Genomic DNA, 13,239 nt, shown 5'->3' with positions numbered 1-13,239 from the left:
AAGACAAACTCAGCTTTGTCATACATCTTCAAATTTATTTTTTATTTGTATAGTATGAAATAGTGGATGCATCATGATTCCCCTCTAATTCATTCAGGTTTTCACTGAATTTGTCACATTTACCAAAGTGAAGAGGGCGAATGTATTGTACAATAACCAACTTCACAGACGTACTCAACATGTCAGCTCCAAACAGGAAAAGAGGGATCATGCAGCACATAAAGCAACATAACACAGCAGCAAAAAGAACTGTTTGTCTGGATACAGCAACACCATGTGACAAAACCAAGAGCTGGGTCATGGAAATGTCCGGCAGCTATTCACATGGCTTCTGGATGACTATCAGCAGAAAGTCATTCTCTGCAGAGAAATAAGGGGAGAAGAGGATGAAGGATAAAAACAGACAAGAAAAGTGTGACGATAATAAATGTTGGTTTCAGTGGTCATCAAAAAGACATTAAACAATAATGTGACTCACCCAGTGCCACCATGATCTCATGTTTCTTGGTGCGGATGCGGAGGAAGGTGAGGTCGTTCTGGGGGTCGATATCTCTCACTGTGCTCCTGGCCATCGTGGTGAGCTGACGAAAAAGTCCTGCGTACTGGACAGTTGTGGAGTTATCTAAGGTTGTTCTGATGGGAATACCTGAGAAGATCACATCCGAATCAGGGGGAACCAGAGGAAACTGCTGGGCTAATATCTATCATTTTGTGTCTTACCTCCTCCATTGACAACTACTGTTCCAATCACACCTTTATGTGCTTCGATCCTCTTCAGTATGTCCTCAACGTCAGCCTGCAGGACGAAGACAAACCCCCCCCAGGACATTCAGATATGAAACGACAAACATTACGAATGAAATAGTGATAAACAGAAACTTTAAAGATGGCAGATTTCCTTCTGGTCTCGTTAAAAGGATGGTGAAGTTACTCCACATGTGACAGTTTACATCATTAATGCTTCAGCGAATGTTTCCTGTGGTATAAAGTTTACATACAAGTTTAAAAGTCAATCAGAATGGTTTCATGTCATCAAAGAAACATTTATAAAACGGAGCAGCTTGTTCTCACCATGTCGCGACTGCTCCTCTGCTGCTCCGCGCGTCTGCCTGTTGCCAGGGGAAACGGAAGCGACGTCAGACGCAAAGCGGAAGTGTAGTGCGTAGCGTAGCCGTCATTGTGTGCCGCTGGTAGTTTGTGTGCTGTTGATCGTCACTGCGACAGAAAATGCCGGAGTTAGCGGTGGAAAACGTGGTGGTTCATCCGCTGGTGCTGCTCAGCGTGGTCGACCACTTCAACAGGTCAGTGCCTTCAGTGTCCGGGGGGGAGCCTCTTCACCAGAGCCCGGTGTTAACACGTCCAGGAGCGAGACGCCGCTGCTAAGCTAACGTTAGCCCTGCTGAGTCAGAGCCCCGTTGAGAGTGAACGCAGACATTAGCACGCTAGTGAGCTCAGTGAAATCACATTAAGCTCGTCACCTAGCCAGTGTTAGCTAACAGTATAGCAACAATGAACTGTTAAAGTAGTCAACAATATGTATTCCATGATTATATACTCTCGAGATATCATGTTGTCATTCATTTCACTAGCGGTTGAAGCTGTAGCTATTAGCTTAGCTCACAGCAGCACCTAAGCTAACTACTCACTCTTGTGTCTAAGTTCCCATTAACTAGAATGTTGAGTCTTCTTGATAATGTCACTGTTCAATCTACAGGATAGGGAAGGTTGGCAATCAGAAACGAGTGGTCGGTGTCCTCCTGGGATCATGGCAGAAAAAAGTTCTTGACGTCTCAAATAGTTTTGCAGGTAAGTGTCCTGATGACAGCGTTTAGAGTAAAACAGGTTCATTTAAGAACAAGAGGCTGATACATACAGATTATTTAGTCTCTGGTTTGGAAGAAGATCTCTAAACTTGATTATGTTAAGACTTTAAAAGATTCCTCCCAATCACAGAAAACATCATACAGCGTTTTTCATAAACTTTGTATTTGACTTAAATGTGTAACATCATATAAGAAAACATCTTCCCTGTTAAGCTACAGCACAACATAAAGCAAACATAGTCTAAAGGTCAATAATTATGCTTATGTGCCACAGACAGATGTTTTCAGTTCTGTCATTGTTTTTTCCAGTGCCATTTGATGAGGATGACAGGGATGACTCCGTGTGGTTCCTGGACCATGACTACTTGGAGAACATGTATGGCATGTTCAAGAAAGTTAATGGTAATCCTCTGCATATTTCACATAATACTTTAAGTAGATTTTGATACCTGTGAATAACTGTCTCTTCTGGTTTTCAGCCAGAGAAAGGATAGTTGGATGGTACCACACAGGACCCAAACTACATAAGAATGACATTGCCATCAATGAACTCATCAAGCAGTACTGTACCAATTCGGTATGCATCTACTTCCTTTTTCCTGGTCAACCCTGGTTCCACTCACATTCATTCTGGGGTTTAATAACTAATATTTATCTTTGATCCACCCTCCAGGTGTTAGTCATTATAGATGTGAAGCCCAAAGATCTTGGTTTACCCACAGAAGCTTACATCTCCGTGGAGGAAATACACGACGTAAGTAAATCATTAGTTTGAATCTAAACTAAAGTTTGGATAGTTGGGATTATTGTTGATAGGGGCGTTTCACTATTTCTAGGATGGCACACCAACATCCAAGACATTTGAACACGTCACCAGTGAGATTGGAGCCGAGGAAGCAGAGGAAGTAGGAGTGGAGCACCTGCTCAGGTACTGAACAACATTATAACCAAACATTGAGTCATCTCAGTAAGAAATTGTTATTAAAGTACAGATTTTATATATGATGCAATTATAGCAAAGCTGAAAACATCAAAATAGTAAATGCAAACAGGCAGAAATAATTGAAAATGTCAACTTCTTGTTACTTGAATGAACCAAAAAATGTAAACATGAGCTCACTCTCATTTTCCTCTCATCTGCTACATCCTGGTTACAGAGATATCAAAGATACCACAGTGGGCACTTTGTCTCAACGCATTACAAACCAGGTTCATGGCCTAAAGGGACTCAACTCGAAGCTGCTGGACATTCGCTCTTACCTGGAGAAAGTGACAGCAGGGAAACTTCCCATCAACCATCAGATCATCTACCAGCTGCAGGATGTCTTCAACCTGCTGCCAGATGTGAATTTACTGGTAAGTAATTTGTGTTTGCAGTACATCAAGTTAGTTTCCACTGTAATCATTGTAGGGACATGGGGTGATGAATGGAAGTGAAGCAGATTTCTCATGATTTGGCATCTACATCACAAACATTTAGTTCATAGGTTCATTTAATTGAAGCTGCATTTTTGTTTTCCCTGTTAAAGCCCAGCTAAAAATGAAAATATAAAGGAATTACCTTGTACTGTTTTGGCAACCTTTGAATTAATGTAGTGAACCAATAATTTAATATACAGTCAAGGAACTTCTCATTGTATCCACTGGTGGGCAAACAAATTCCAATTTAGTGAGACCATTTAAAAAATATATTTATTTTGAAATTCATTCATAAATATGTACTGCGACAAAACATCCAGTGTATTTTCATTTCAATGAAATTATTCTTATTATTTTCACTTTTTTGTATTTCATATGTTCAGAGACATAATCAGAGAAAAAGTGAGGATGAGGAGTAAATACATGTTCAACCATATATACAAATATGTACACAAATACACAGGGATGCACAGAAGTATCATATCTTCTCACAGACATATCTACTCTCAAATTAACAACAAGGGGTTTGAATTATACTAACTTACAATAACTGGTGCTCAGATGTTGCTTCTATGATCTGCAGTTTTAAACTGTGATTTCTTGACTCTGTGTTGCTTAACTTAATGTTTCCTCTTTACAGGAGTTCACAAAAGCCTTCTACCTGAAGACCAACGACCAGATGTTGGTGGTCTACCTGGCCTCACTCATACGCTCAGTGGTGGCCCTGCACAACCTAATCAACAACAAGATTTCAAACCGAGACGCAGAAAAGAAGGAGGGACAGGAAAAGGAGGAAGGCAAGAAAGAGAAGAAAGATGACAAAGAGAAAAAAGATGAGAAGGACAAAGACAAAGAAAAGGAGAAAGCAGATGGTGCCAAGAAAGATGAGAAGAAGAAAAAATGAGAGTTCTTCCTCTGAAGTCTTCTCTCAAATCATGTCATCTTCATCTGGATGGTGCTCTACTTTGTGCCCACAGCTCTGTATGTGGGTCTCAGGCTAAAAGTAGGGCTCTATATGGGGAATGGTGTCATTTGAGATTTGGCCTCACGGTCACAAGTGGCACTCATAAAGACTCTTATTATCGTACAGAGATGATGATGTTTGCTTCTTTGCCGTTCTGAACTATAAGAACACGTTAACTGTTTTTGGAGTTGCCCATCCTCCTGGTGTTGTACAACACCTGGTATTGCTTTTTTTGTAAGATGGAAAAAGGTTTTCTTCTGTATCACTTATTAAATTGGGATCCTATTAAAAGTTTGATGTTTTTGCATTTTTCACTTTTGCTCTTCTCTCTAAATTTAAAAACAGTTTATTGTTGTCTAATAGGTGTATGTTTTGTGATCACCCATTTACATTGAGTGTATGTGTATGTGCATAAATGCTAACCTTGTCAGGACCAGGCAAAACATGATTTCTGAGCTCATGGTTAAGGTTAGAGCTAAGGTTTTGGTTGGGCTGTCCAGAATGAATGGAAGGCAATGTAAAGTCTTAAAAACGATAGCTTTCACAAATCTGTGTGAGAACTCCCCGCAGGCCAGTGAACTCACACGTAGCATGAAATGATCATATGTGCATAACCTGTTTCCTGTTTAGACAAACCTTAAAATGGACATTACATCAGCAGCAGGACACATTTCAAATCAATACTTTACATACACACACTCGAATAACATGCATTTGGAATATTGACATGTTGATATTTACACTTTTGAAATTCAAAGTTTCCTTACTGGCATAGTCATAATCCAGTACAACATTCTGACTGAAGAGGGTTTGACAATTAAACACTTTAATATTGTGCTGTAGCAGCACAGAATGAATGTCATGCTTTATAAAGATCTATTCAATACAATTTCATATGTATAGCACCAAATCACAGAATACATTAACTCAATGCATTTTACATTCCATTCATATAAAATGATAGAGGAACTCAACAGTTCCCACAACGAGCCAGCACTTTGCGACAGTGGAGAATAAAAACTACAGCAGAAGCAGATTCAGTGAGACACCAGGTGAAACATGTATGTGTCTGTAACATGCACCTGAGCACAGTGATGTAAAACTCTGCAAAGGCAGTGGAAGCAGAGAGGAGGAGGCATCTGTGGATATTTATACCACTGCGTCATCTGCACCTACAGTCACTACAGCATCATCAGCAGTAGTAGTAGAAGAAGAAGGCGCTGTGAGTAGAAGAAGAAGCAGCAGTGGAAACCAGTGCAGCACATTTTAAACTGAGGATGTGTCGAGCAAATCAGATTATTGTCCCGGTAAACTGGATTCTGACGTAAAGGGTTTAACACACACACACACACACACACACACACACGAGCATCGCCTGTAGCAGTGTGAGAGGAGAGCGGCTCGTGCAGCACTCACCCATCATCAACCACCGCCCTCCCTCTCCCCCCTCTCCCTCTCTCTCTCTCCCTCTCTCTCTCTCGACCATGACTCCTCAGACGTCTCACCGACACTGAGCGGAACACACCATCACCACCAACATGGCTTCTTACCTGCAGGTGAGTGCAGTTGATCTGGTCCCGGGTGTTGTGTGTGTTTGGGTTTCTCTGATAAACTTGTCGGGGTGGGGTTGGTTGGTTGGTTGCTTGCGGTGCGCGTGCTGCTGCTGCGGAAACAGCCGGTGGCACGAGCTTCTCCGTCGTTAACAACACACGAGCAGCGGTTCGAGTCCGTCATGTGTTTGTGTGTGCGGGGACAGACAAACAGGTGGTTGAGTTGAGGGGGGGGCGTCAGTGTTGCTAGGAGATTCACTGTTGATGAAACTGTCCCTGACAACCGCTGTTACAAAGAGAGAGAGGGACATTCTTCCTTCTGTCTCGTTCCAGATCGCTGACGATGAGAAAGGTCACGAGCTGGACCTGTTCTGCGTCCCCAGACATTACGAGAACGACCTGGACAAAGTGATCATCCCCCACGGACTCATCATGGACAGGTACACCAATCAGCTGCAGGCGGGCTCAGCACCGGAGCCAATCACTGCACGTTTCTCCCTCAGGTCGTCTGACCCCGATACACATTCATATTTGTGGCTTATGTCAGCATTCACATCAGGATCCACAGTGTGTCTGCTTCACAAATCACTGTGGAGCACATCCTGTGGTTCTTTTGAATGGGGTTTCTGAAGGGTGGGGGTGCAGTAAAATCAGTTGTCAGCATCATGCTTTAAAGTAATGTCATGTCAGGGATCTCCTCCACCTCCTCTGCATTCACCATCAAACACGGGTCTTCCAGGTTCAGCAGATTCTGGATGACTGCGGTTTGTCTATCGGACTATTGATGCTGAAAGATCATTTAAAAGTGACTCAGAAGTACGTCAACGTGTGTATCTATGTAGAGTTAAACAAGTGATCAAATTGGAAAGTATTCGCTGTGTGAAAACTAAAAGTACAGGCAGGCTATCTGTCATTTCAGAGTGGATAACATGAGAATCCTGAAGGTCAGTGGAAGATATAATGGCCTGGATAGAAACCAGATAATCTGTAAGCTTTGTCATGACAACCGTCTGGGAGGTGGATATCAAAGTATTTTTTACACTGGGTGCTTTTTTGCGATGTGCCATTATTTTGGTTTCGTATGTTCTGTTTGCGATCCATACCATGCTATCAAGGTCTTGAGTCACATTAAATAATTGAAATGAAATGAAGCTGTGGTTTATGAGGCTTCTGTTTTTCTTTGTGTGTCTCACTCCCCTCTGCTCCAGGACAGAACGTCTGGCCCGCGACATTATCCAGGACATGGGGGGACACCACATCGTAGCTCTGTGTGTGCTAAAAGGGGGCTACAAGTTCTTTGCGGACCTCCTGGACTACATTAAAGTGCTGAACCAGAACAGTGATAAATCAGTCCCTCTGACAGTGGATTTCATTAGGGTGAAGAGCTACTGTGTAAGCAGCCTTTTTCCTCATCTGCATTTCCAGGAACCACTTGTGCTGACGTGAAGTGTAGCAATATTGACTTGTTGCCAAGTAAAATAATATTTTGAAATCAGACATGGGCCACTGCGGTTGTTCACAGCTGCAGAGACATTTTGAAAATTGTAATGTAGAGTTGAAGGTGTTTCTCGTCGTTAAAGCAGAACAGGCAGGAGGAGGTTAATCACAAGTGCAACTGTAGCCACAGTGAGAGGGATAATCTCGTCTCCTCTGTGTCCCCAGAATGACAAGTCAACAAACAGTGTGAAAATCATAGGAGGGGATGAGCTGTCCAATCTTTCAGGCAAGGTCAGTCTTCTGATGTTTGTCAGGAGGAAATACTGAAACTACACAGTTGTGTGTGGATGTTTTCCAAATTAACTGTTTAATTTTTCTCTGCAGAATGTTTTGATTGTTGAGGTAAGAGGTGTCTTCTTTTTTATCTTCATCGTGGGCAGTAATGTACACAAAATCTGTGATTGTAATAAGAGAAGAATGTATGTTTTCAGATTATATACCTGAAAAAAAGATAGATGCAGAAATCATACATATATTACAGAAGGTTGATAAATTCATATAGTCTCAGTATTTCTATCTATGAACCAGTATTTATTATTGAAATTAAATATTGCATAAATGTCATGATTCTGTTGTGTATTCGTCCACTTTATTGTGACAACTTCCTGTGTGCTGCTTTGTTAAAAGGATATCGTGGAGACTGGAAGGACGATGCAGACGCTACTTTCCCTGCTGAGTGGATGTAATCCAAAGATGGTTAAAGTTGTAAGGTCGGCATCACACACAGTATTCTGAAATGAAGTGTAGAGTTCAGTATTACTGGACCATGGCGGGGGGGTGCTTTTAGCTAATAGCCTCACTCTCTCTCTGTATTAGAGATGTAATGTAACAGAGGGAGTGAGCAGCTTAAGAGTTAATCTGCCATACTATTAACAGCACTGCTGGTGGAGGAAGCCTTTCTCTCATGTATTCCTGAGAGCTGCTGGTTGAAAAAGGAAATGTGTTGAAGCTATGTGGGTTTCCTCTGATGCTGTGTTAAGAAACAGCGGTTTGCTTTGTGTGGTTGACTCGGTGGGATCGATTTTAATCGCTTCAACTGGCTGATCTTGCTCCATTAAAAACAGCAATTCCTAAATGAGCCACAGTATCTATTTCAATAAAATTTCTAAACTAGATTGGCCCTCAATGGAGCACATAGTTTTATCTCTCCAAGATCCATTTATTATTCCCTGGGAAATCAGTGAAAATTTTAAAGTCCCCTATCTTGCAGTTTTCAAGAAAGTGAAAAAAATAATTTGTGGAAATCTGTTGAATTGTTTTGGGGTAATCTTGGTGGAGTAATAAGTGAGCATTTGTTTATGGAAACTGATTCTTTTAAATTTTTTGTGAATATAATTGTACAATCAGCTCTAAATATAAACTTGTCAAATGTTACTTTTGTCTTTTGCAAAATGAATGTCCATCCCTCACATGCACTTAACGTTTTAGCCAATACAGATGTATTTTATGATTAACGTGCATATGTTTTAAATTATTTATCTGCCTGTCACTGATCCTTTTTCTTTGCTCTTCATTATCATGCAAATATTTAAAAAACGTCAACGTGTTGTTTAAAGCTCTACACACGTAAATACAAGACTTTTGATTACAGCGTCCATGTTCTTTTTCACATCTCGCCTTCACAGCACATGAACACACTAAAGTCAGAACAACGACTTCACAGCTCGACTTTCTGAGGAGCATGCTAATGCACAGTAACATTGTATCCATGCTTTTAAATTAACCCTGACACAAAGTGCAGTGTGTGTGTGTTTAGGCATCAGTTTGGCTCAGGTGCTGTGCAGTTGTACCGAGACAATCTGCCATCTGTCAGGATTAAAACCTCCCAGACAGGAGGTTGTAATGACAACAGTTATTTGACTTTGATATGTTAATTTTTTTTTTAAAGGCAATGGTCTCATATTTCCAGTATTTTTCCTCACTTGTCATTCCAGCCTTCTGGTGAAGAGGACCCCGAGGAGTTCAGGGTACAGACCAGACTGTGAGTACCTGTTCAGCCGGACATGTTTTCTGTGAAGTGCAGTACTTCTAGTAGAGCTCAGTTTATGCCTACGTGTGTCTGTGTGTGTGTTTGTGGTTCTTTTTGGAGTGTTATTTAATAAAGCTGTGTTTTCCATGCAGGATTAATATTAATTTCAGGAAAATCTACTCCAAATGTAGCCAAGCTGGGCACTTAAAGCACTAATGCGGGCCTGATAACCCCCCGCTCACACTGTCTCTGGTTATGTAATGCTTTTAGGTCTGAGTTGGATAATCTCTTTAAGATTGTCCCTCAAGGACAGCCGTTACTGTAAGCGTTTTGACTTTCCACTACACAACACTGACAGCTTAAGTAACACAGACACTAAAAGAGCAGCGTCTGTTATATTAATACAACCTCTTCTTCTGTAAATGTCTCAGGATCCTCTCTCAGATCAGCCAATGTGTTTTATTTTCACTGCATTTTAAGTGGATGTTGAGTCTTTTCGTCACTCACATTAGTGGCATGTGTGTTATTTCAGACATCGGCTTTGAGGTACCAGATGCCTTTCTAGTGGGCTACGCTTTGGACTACAACGAGTACTTCAGAGATCTCAGTGTGAGTTTGCTCGATTGATTCCTCATGATGAAGCATTAAGACCGACATCTTATGAAACGGATGATACAAATAGATTTCTTCCCCTCATGATTCATTTTTAAGAACAAGCTTAATGAAGTTCTATTTAAAGGTTCAGTGTGTAGAATTTAGTGACACCTACTGGTGAATCTTAGGAATCTGGAATCTTAGAATCTGAAGTTGCATGTTGCAGCTGAATACCCCTCACCTCGCCCTCCAAACATGAAAGAGAACCAGTGGTAGTCTTCAGTTGTCATGAAAACTCAAAAGGTGTTTAGTTCGTCCACTCCGGGCTACTGTTAAAAAAATGGTGGCGTCCATAGAGAGGACCTGCTCCCGAAGTCCATAAAACTTTACTTATATATTAATTACATCCACCAAGGAGGTCAAGTTTTTGTATGTGTTCCTCTGTCTGTAAATTAAGATTATGCAAAAACTACTGGACAGATGACGTTAAAACTTGGTGGAAGAAGATAAAATGGGTCAAGACAGAACCCTTTAAATTTTTGGTCTGGATCCAGGTTAAGGGGTTGGATCTGGGATTTTTTGCAAGATGGAAGATTTTTTTGCGAGATTTGCAACATTTGAATTGATTCCTAAGAGAATGATTTATGGATCTTGATTAAAAAAACAAGGCCGGTTTTGTGAGCGTCTAATCCAGAAACTAAACCAAGGACATGCCCTCAGGTGGGGATTTTAATTCCAGGAAAATAGCAATGCATTGAACATGAACCTAATGCCCTTTTTGTTTACTTCACTTCAGCACATCTGCATACTGAACGACCAAGCCAAGGAGAAGTACAAAGTGTGAGGAGACGGAGGGCTGCAGAGGCCCCGACAGAACTGATCTGACCACTGTGACGACCCTCCTTAGCTTTGCTGTGTTCTGAATCTTATTTATTTTTCTACACGAGAATCCACAACGTGTGAGCTGTGGGTTGTAAATAACTTTGAGAAGAACATTTCTGTTTGCCCCCCCATTGAATACGTGGGATAAGTTTATGTATATTAAGAATTGGTTGTTAGATTTTTATTTATTTATTCACCTCTGTGTAAAGACTCTACCTGTAAATTACAGTTTTATCTTAGCGATAGAGAGAAAGAATGTTGTTATTTTTGCTCCGGCACATTGATTTAAATCACAGGTCTCAGGCTATTGTTTTATTTTCAGTGAACAACCTTCTTGGTATGTTTTTTTCTCATTATGCCATAAAATGACTTGGAATGTACTGTAAGTTTAATTTAATGATGTTTTCATGGGTGACCTGTTTACAGCAATACACACACCCGTTCGAACTTCACTGCTGAGTTTTGATTCCTGTTGCACTTCGACAGTTTTCCCAGAAGAGGGAGTCACGTCACATGTTTACATGTTTACAAACAACATGGCTACTCTTCAGTTGTTTATTGAAAATATGTATTATATTATATTTATGAATGACTCTCTGCGCATTCCCACCCATGATCGATTCCTTATTTCCACATAGTAAATATGTAAGTAGCATCATTGCCCTGACAGCTAACCGGCTAATTGTCGCTAATGCTCGTCGCACTGATGTGACACCACATTTCCGGTTTGAGACGTCATGCGTTGTGATCCTAGCCGTTGAATAAATGACTAAACACAACCAACAGGGGAATAATGGAGGTACTCATGATAATATCTTGACTGATCAGCGGGAGTGGCAGATTCATTTCCATGCAACCAACTGTTTATATAAGTGTTAGCTTTTGTGCTAACGTAAGCTACCCGTCTCATATTGTGACGTACAATTCGCGGGACGAGAATGGCTCCTTCGCGGGTTGAGTCGTGCTGTGATGTAAACAGAAGGGAAATCCTTATTTAACAGCTTATTTAAAACTTCAGTGTCAAGCTGCAGACGAGTATTTAAAAACGAAGCACCACAGAAGTCGACTCCGGTTTGTTTTCGCTGAAGCATGTTGATTGTTTTCATCGGTGCTTCCTCTTCCCGTGTCTGTTTTGAAACCGATCGGCCACCATGCAGACCAAAGAGGAGATTGTCGCCGTTTTAAAGTCTTTCGACATCGGAGACAAGTTCTCGGACTTGCCGGTGCTGCCCAAAGCCTCGGTGCTGATCCCTCTGTTCGTGAAGGACGGAGAAGTACACACCCTGATGACTCTGCGTTCAGCGGAGGTAACACCTGCATGGATGCCACTGTGGTTAATCAGCCGATGAGCTATCTGCTGTTGGAACCGGCCTGTGACTTGACATGTTGTGTCTCTTCAGCTGAGGACCAACGCCGGGCAGGTGTGTTTCCCTGGTGGGAAGAAAGACCCTGATGACAGAGATGACGTGGACACGGCTCTGAGGGAAGCCGAAGAGGAGATCGGTCTAACAGCTGATGGTGTCGAGGTGGTCTGCAGACTGTTCCCTGTCATGCATAAGGTATGACATTAAAAACTAGTGGCACACAACAGTCAACTCTGAAGTTCCACACACTCGATAGATATCAGTTGCCTGAACGTGCCTGATTTCATTCATCATGATCCAGGAATAATTCTGTGGGAAATCTGTCAAAAAACGCCCACACAATGTTAAAGAAAGTGAAAAAAAACTATTCTGGATCTGCCCCCTGATCAGCAGAAAATATAAATGGGTCCGTCTCTGACCCTTAGCACATCCTCCCATTGTGTTTCATGGGAATCCGATCCGTAGTTTTTGTGTAATCTTGCTTATATATAAATGTACCAGCCAACAACAAGACAGACGGGTGAAAACATAACCTTGGTGGGGGTAATGACTCTTCCTTGTGACATCAGCTGCTTAGAGTCCATCTTTTTTCCCTCATATCTTTTAACAGAGCGGTCTGTTGGTGACTCCGGTGGTTGGATTCATTGAGGAGTCATTTTGTCCCTGTCCAAACCCAGCTGAGGTCAGCGCCGTGTTCACCATCCCCCTGGACTTCTTCATCAGCGAGAAGGGACACAGCGCTACCAACGGTGCTGCTGGGACGGTGGGGTCGTTGCACTCATTTTATTTTGTGGACACTGATTCAGGAAGCCAATATCACATATGGGGCATGACAGCCATGTTGGCCATATTGGTGGCTGCACTCGCTCTCGGGAAAAAACCTGAGTTTGATGTTGGTTTTGACTTTGAGGATCCTTTATCCTTCTTCCATAAGATTTTGCAGAGAAGAATTAATAAATTATGACAGTTTATGTAATGCATTTGTGCCAGCACCTAAAGCCTGAAGCCAGATTTGTAATTTAACTGCAATGTATTAATTTGCTGCTGTACTGGGAAACATACTTGAAATATTTGTTTAAAAAGATTAATATAAACATTGATTTGCACAACTTTTGACTGTTAATGTTTATAGTTAAAACTCTTAGGGAGAGAAAAGATGAAAATCAAGATGCTTATA

General features: G+C 41.5%; 4 protein-coding genes across 7 annotated transcripts; 3 read left to right on the top strand and 1 right to left on the bottom strand.

Annotated features, from left to right (window-relative positions):
• Positions 1 to 14: 14 nt before the first annotated feature.
• LOC109624303 (dynein light chain roadblock-type 2) lies at positions 15 to 1,205 on the bottom strand. Its single transcript, XM_020078860.2, has 4 exons — positions 1,072 to 1,205; positions 721 to 796; positions 479 to 646; positions 15 to 360 (listed from the first exon to the last, which is right to left on the bottom strand). Exons 1-4 carry the CDS (start codon positions 1,072 to 1,074, stop codon positions 317 to 319), a joined length of 291 nt encoding a protein of 96 aa, XP_019934419.1. The 5' UTR covers positions 1,075 to 1,205; the 3' UTR covers positions 15 to 316.
• Positions 1,160 to 4,497, top strand: psmd7 (proteasome 26S subunit, non-ATPase 7). The gene is made up of 8 exons (XM_020078855.2): positions 1,160 to 1,301; positions 1,715 to 1,806; positions 2,133 to 2,225; positions 2,303 to 2,400; positions 2,497 to 2,577; positions 2,660 to 2,751; positions 2,981 to 3,179; positions 3,883 to 4,497. The coding sequence occupies exons 1-8, from the start codon at positions 1,228 to 1,230 to the stop codon at positions 4,144 to 4,146; spliced, it is 993 nt and encodes a 330-aa protein (XP_019934414.1). The 5' UTR covers positions 1,160 to 1,227; the 3' UTR covers positions 4,147 to 4,497.
• A 926-nt stretch (positions 4,498 to 5,423) lies between these two features.
• hprt1l (hypoxanthine phosphoribosyltransferase 1, like) lies at positions 5,424 to 11,150 on the top strand. Of its 4 annotated transcripts, none has more exons than XR_011243533.1 (9): positions 5,428 to 5,762; positions 6,090 to 6,196; positions 6,965 to 7,148; positions 7,419 to 7,484; positions 7,578 to 7,595; positions 7,881 to 7,963; positions 9,142 to 9,234; positions 9,755 to 9,831; positions 10,613 to 11,150. XR_011243533.1 is itself a non-coding variant. In XM_020078857.2 (9 exons), the coding sequence occupies exons 1-9, from the start codon at positions 5,745 to 5,747 to the stop codon at positions 10,658 to 10,660; spliced, it is 648 nt and encodes a 215-aa protein (XP_019934416.1). In that variant the 5' UTR covers positions 5,433 to 5,744; the 3' UTR covers positions 10,661 to 11,150. The 4 variants fall into 4 exon arrangements, 2 of the variants coding, with proteins under 2 accessions (XP_019934417.1, XP_019934416.1); XM_020078857.2 differs by having other exon boundaries at positions 5,433 to 5,762; positions 9,188 to 9,234; XR_011243534.1 differs by lacking the exon at positions 7,578 to 7,595 and having other exon boundaries at positions 5,424 to 5,762.
• A 152-nt stretch (positions 11,151 to 11,302) lies between these two features.
• Positions 11,303 to 13,171, top strand: nudt7 (nudix (nucleoside diphosphate linked moiety X)-type motif 7). Its single transcript, XM_069528936.1, has 3 exons — positions 11,303 to 12,005; positions 12,099 to 12,257; positions 12,673 to 13,171. The coding sequence occupies exons 1-3, from the start codon at positions 11,850 to 11,852 to the stop codon at positions 13,024 to 13,026; spliced, it is 669 nt and encodes a 222-aa protein (XP_069385037.1). The 5' UTR covers positions 11,303 to 11,849; the 3' UTR covers positions 13,027 to 13,171.
• The last annotated feature ends 68 nt before the right edge of the window (positions 13,172 to 13,239 follow it).

Source organism: Paralichthys olivaceus, chromosome 7 (genome assembly GCF_024713975.1).
Source record: "Paralichthys olivaceus isolate ysfri-2021 chromosome 7, ASM2471397v2, whole genome shotgun sequence".
Classification (NCBI taxonomy): Eukaryota; Metazoa; Chordata; class Actinopteri; order Pleuronectiformes; family Paralichthyidae; genus Paralichthys; species Paralichthys olivaceus.
This window is presented reverse-complemented; position numbering and strand designations above follow the sequence as displayed.